The sequence below is a fragment of the Vigna unguiculata genome, chromosome 4 (genome assembly GCF_037176805.1).
Source record: "Vigna unguiculata cultivar grain cowpea cultivar isolate G323 ecotype 2 chromosome 4, ASM3717680v1, whole genome shotgun sequence".
NCBI lineage: Eukaryota > Viridiplantae > Streptophyta > Magnoliopsida > Fabales > Fabaceae > Vigna > Vigna unguiculata.
Window position 1 is genome coordinate 7,675,540 of NC_140795.1, and position 3,593 is coordinate 7,679,132.

The window sequence follows — 3,593 nt, forward strand, 5'->3', positions numbered from 1 at the left end:
TATTTATTTTAAAGACATGCATTGGTAAGTATTTCCATTATTAATTTATCATTTATTGTAATAATGATTTACAATTAATGATATCTATAAATTGATTGATATATTGAATAAAATTACCGTTTTAGTGTAAAAGTTAAAAAGAATATGACCGATATTTCTAACTTCCATTTTAGAGAAAGGAAAGTTGAAAGGAAATAAGTTTATTTCTTAATGAAACAGAGTATTGACTTTTTGTTTCAAATTAATTCACATAATTACAATCTTTTCATCTTTTCACATAATGAGAGTTTCATTATGGGAAATTATATTTTGACACCAAACCCTTTTCTTACTTCTATTTCACTCTTCTTTCTATTAATAAAAGATTATCTTTAATAAATAAAAGTAAATATAAATGAAATTTTGAAAGAAAATAATAATATTTGTGAGTGTGAAAATGGAAGTATAATAAAAAAAGTGTCAAAGAACGAGTTTGTGAGGGTCCTTTCATTATATATACCATCACCCTTAAGCCTACATTCACAAACACAGTTTCTGAAGAAACCAAACTTATAACAATGAGTTGGTTTCTTGGGATTTTGTTCCTCAGTCTCATATATGGCAGTGTTTCAGAGGTTCAAGACAAAGATGACCGTTCTGCTGTTGTAGTTGGCACTGTCTACTGTGACACATGTTCTCAACATGATTTCACACCCGAAACCCCCTTCATTTCAGGTTCATTTTGATTATGACATGCTTCAGTTTCACATATCATATTATATATCCCTTAAGGTGTTTGATCTTTTGACTGATGTTTTGTTCTGTCATGAGCAGGTGCCAAAGTTGGTGTAGAATGCAAATTTGCGCATTCAGAACCAAGTTTCGAGGAAGAAGTGGAGACAGATGAACATGGTGAATTCAAAGTGAAGCTGCCATTCAAAGTGTGGAAGCATGCAGAGAGAATCAAGGGGTGCAGTGTGAAACTCATCAGTAGCAGTGAGTCAAATTGTGATGTGCCCTCAGTTTCCACCTCTTCTTCAGTGAGACTCATTACAAGAAAGCAAGAAGAACACATTTTCTCAGCTGGCTTGTTCTCATTCAAACCTGTTGAAAAACCAACCTTTTGCGACCAAAAACAAAGTGTTTCAAACCCATTTACATCAGAAAAAAATTCAGCAGTAGATGCTGCTTTCCCTCCCCTCCCATTCCTACCACCAATCCCATTCCTACCTCCAATTCACTTCCCTCCAATCCCATTCCCACCAATTCCTTTCCTACCTCCAATCCCATTCCTGCCTCCAATCCCATTCCTACCTCCCAACCCATTCTTCCCTCCAAGCCCACCAAGCCCACCCCAAACTCCAAGTCCAGTGCAACCACCTTCTTCACCACCAACCGAAAGTCCACCTCCATCGTCACCACCTCCAAGTCCAGTGCCAGAACCTCCCAGTCCATTGCCAGAACCTCCCAGTCCGGTGCCAGAACCTCCCAGTTCATTACCAGAACCTCCCAGTCCAGTGCCAGAACCTCCAAGTCCAGTGCCAGAACCACCAAGTCCATTGCCAGAATCCCCAAGTTCATCGCCAGAACCACCAAATCCATTGCCAGAACCTCCAAGTGCATTGCCTGAACCTCCAAGTTCGTTGCCACCACACAGTGCAGCACCACTAAACTACTATACAGTTTAACCACCATGCCCACACAGCCAATTTTCCCAATGCTGCTTCACCCACTTGTTTAAATAAAGCGCTTGACGGGGAACTAGGCAATTTAAACGAGCTTCCAAGTAAAAAGTAGAAAAAGAGAAAAGTTAAGTAAAATTAACCTACATGTTGGAGATGTGTTTGAAAATATGAGATATGTAAGTTAATGTTAACTTATCAGAGGAATTTATACAAGTTGGTGTTATATCTGTTCATAACTTGTTTGGTTTCATTTTTAGTCGTGATAAACACATATATTTTCTGATGATGATGTGAAAGCTAAACAAGACGATGGATAAATACATATATGTTAGCAATTGGTTAAAAATATAAGGGTATGGTTATCTCAAAGGTTCAATCTTTTAGTAATTTTAGTAGGACACATGATTTTTAATCCATTGTAAAAGTAATGGACCAAGAAAAATGCTCCAAGCCTTCCTTTTCTTTTAAGTTCTTGAATACACACAAAATAACTTGATAACTTTATTTTTGTAAAATTATTTTTTAACAAAGTTTTGATCATAAATTTTTGACAATGCATATGCAACGACTTCTTAATGAATGAAAGAAAAGTTTTATGTGATTTGGAAAAAGAAGAAAAAAGTTTGATATATATTGAAAAGTAGACTTTGTTGTACTTTATCAAAAAATGTTTGTCAAAAATATCATATTCCTTTATTTTAATATGTTATCCTTGTAAAGTCACATACTCCAACATAAAGTTTTTCATACCCATTTGTCAAATAACACACTTTTGCAATCATAATTAAAAAAGAAGATCCAACAATAGGTATTTTATTTATAGTCATCGAGAAGACAATGCACTTTGGAATTGGATAGCGAGAAGTATGTGCATATGTTTTTACAAACAAAATGAATTTTGAGGACAAAATTACTAAAATGATGGAAGTAAAGTAATATTTTTAAATAATTATATTATTTATTTTATTTTTACTTTAAATATATGAGTTTGAACATATTTTTTTTAACTCGTATGTTTAAATTTATAATTACAAATATCTCATATTTTATGTAGATAAAGTTGGAATATCGATAAATAAATCAATTAGCTTAAAAAAATATAATAATAATGAAAGATAAGAAAAAAAAACACATTTAAAAATATAAAAAATGAATTTATTAAAACAATTATTAATTATTTTTATGTGTATGTGTTAATTATTAAAAAATTTAAATCAAATAATCTTTCTATTTTCTCTTTTATATAAGAGATAAGATAAAAATAGATAAGAGTTATCTCTTCGTTTAATGTATGTAATTATAACTTAAAAAATATAATAAAACAAAGTTTGACCTATTTAGATGGGTGGAGGAGGAGGTAGGTGGGAAAAGATAAAGAGAGGTATAAGAGAAAAAATGGAAGTGAGATTTAGGAAACTGTAGCATTTTAAAAACAATTTTAGCTCTTCTTAATTAGTAAAGATGGACTGAGGTCAAACCATTTATGTGTTTTATTAACATATTTTACTTATTTTGAACCGCATATTGTTTTACTTCCTTTTTTTTTCTATATTTCATTTATTATACCAATACATCAAACTTTTCTTAATATTTTATATTTTATTATTTATTTTAATTATTCTTTCTATATTTCTATATACTCTAGTCTACTTTCAGTTAGGCTTTGACCTTTTTATTAATTGATATGAGCGTCCTGAGTTATATATATAATATTGATCATTTTGACCTTATTATTAATTGATATGAACGTCCTGAGTTATATATATAATATTGATCATTTATTCATCATTCAATTTATATTTAATCACATACTAGAGTCTTCTTTATTAATTTGTATTTATGATATTTAATTTACTTTTAATTAAGTATTGATTCTCCACACTAAATTAAATTTTTTTCATTTAATAATTTTCAGTTGCACGTTGATCT

The 3,593-nt window shown here is 30.9% G+C and overlaps 1 protein-coding gene across 1 annotated transcript; it reads left to right on the top strand.

The window, feature by feature from the left end:
- Nucleotides 1-526: 526 nt before the first annotated feature.
- On the top strand, nt 527-1,912 carry LOC114182558 (uncharacterized). Its single transcript, XM_028069446.2, has 2 exons — nt 527-714; nt 814-1,912. Exons 1-2 carry the CDS (start codon nt 558-560, stop codon nt 1,665-1,667), a joined length of 1,011 nt encoding a protein of 336 aa, XP_027925247.1. The 5' UTR covers nt 527-557; the 3' UTR covers nt 1,668-1,912.
- The last annotated feature ends 1,681 nt before the right edge of the window (nt 1,913-3,593 follow it).

Coding starts and splice junctions, on each gene's coding strand:
- LOC114182558 (XM_028069446.2), top strand. CDS start 558: ATGAGTTGGTTTCTTGGGATTTTGTTCCTCAGTCTCATATATGGCAGT. Junction 715..813: donor CGAAACCCCCTTCATTTCAG/GTTCATTTTGAT, acceptor TGTCATGAGCAG/GTGCCAAAGTTGGTGTAGAA.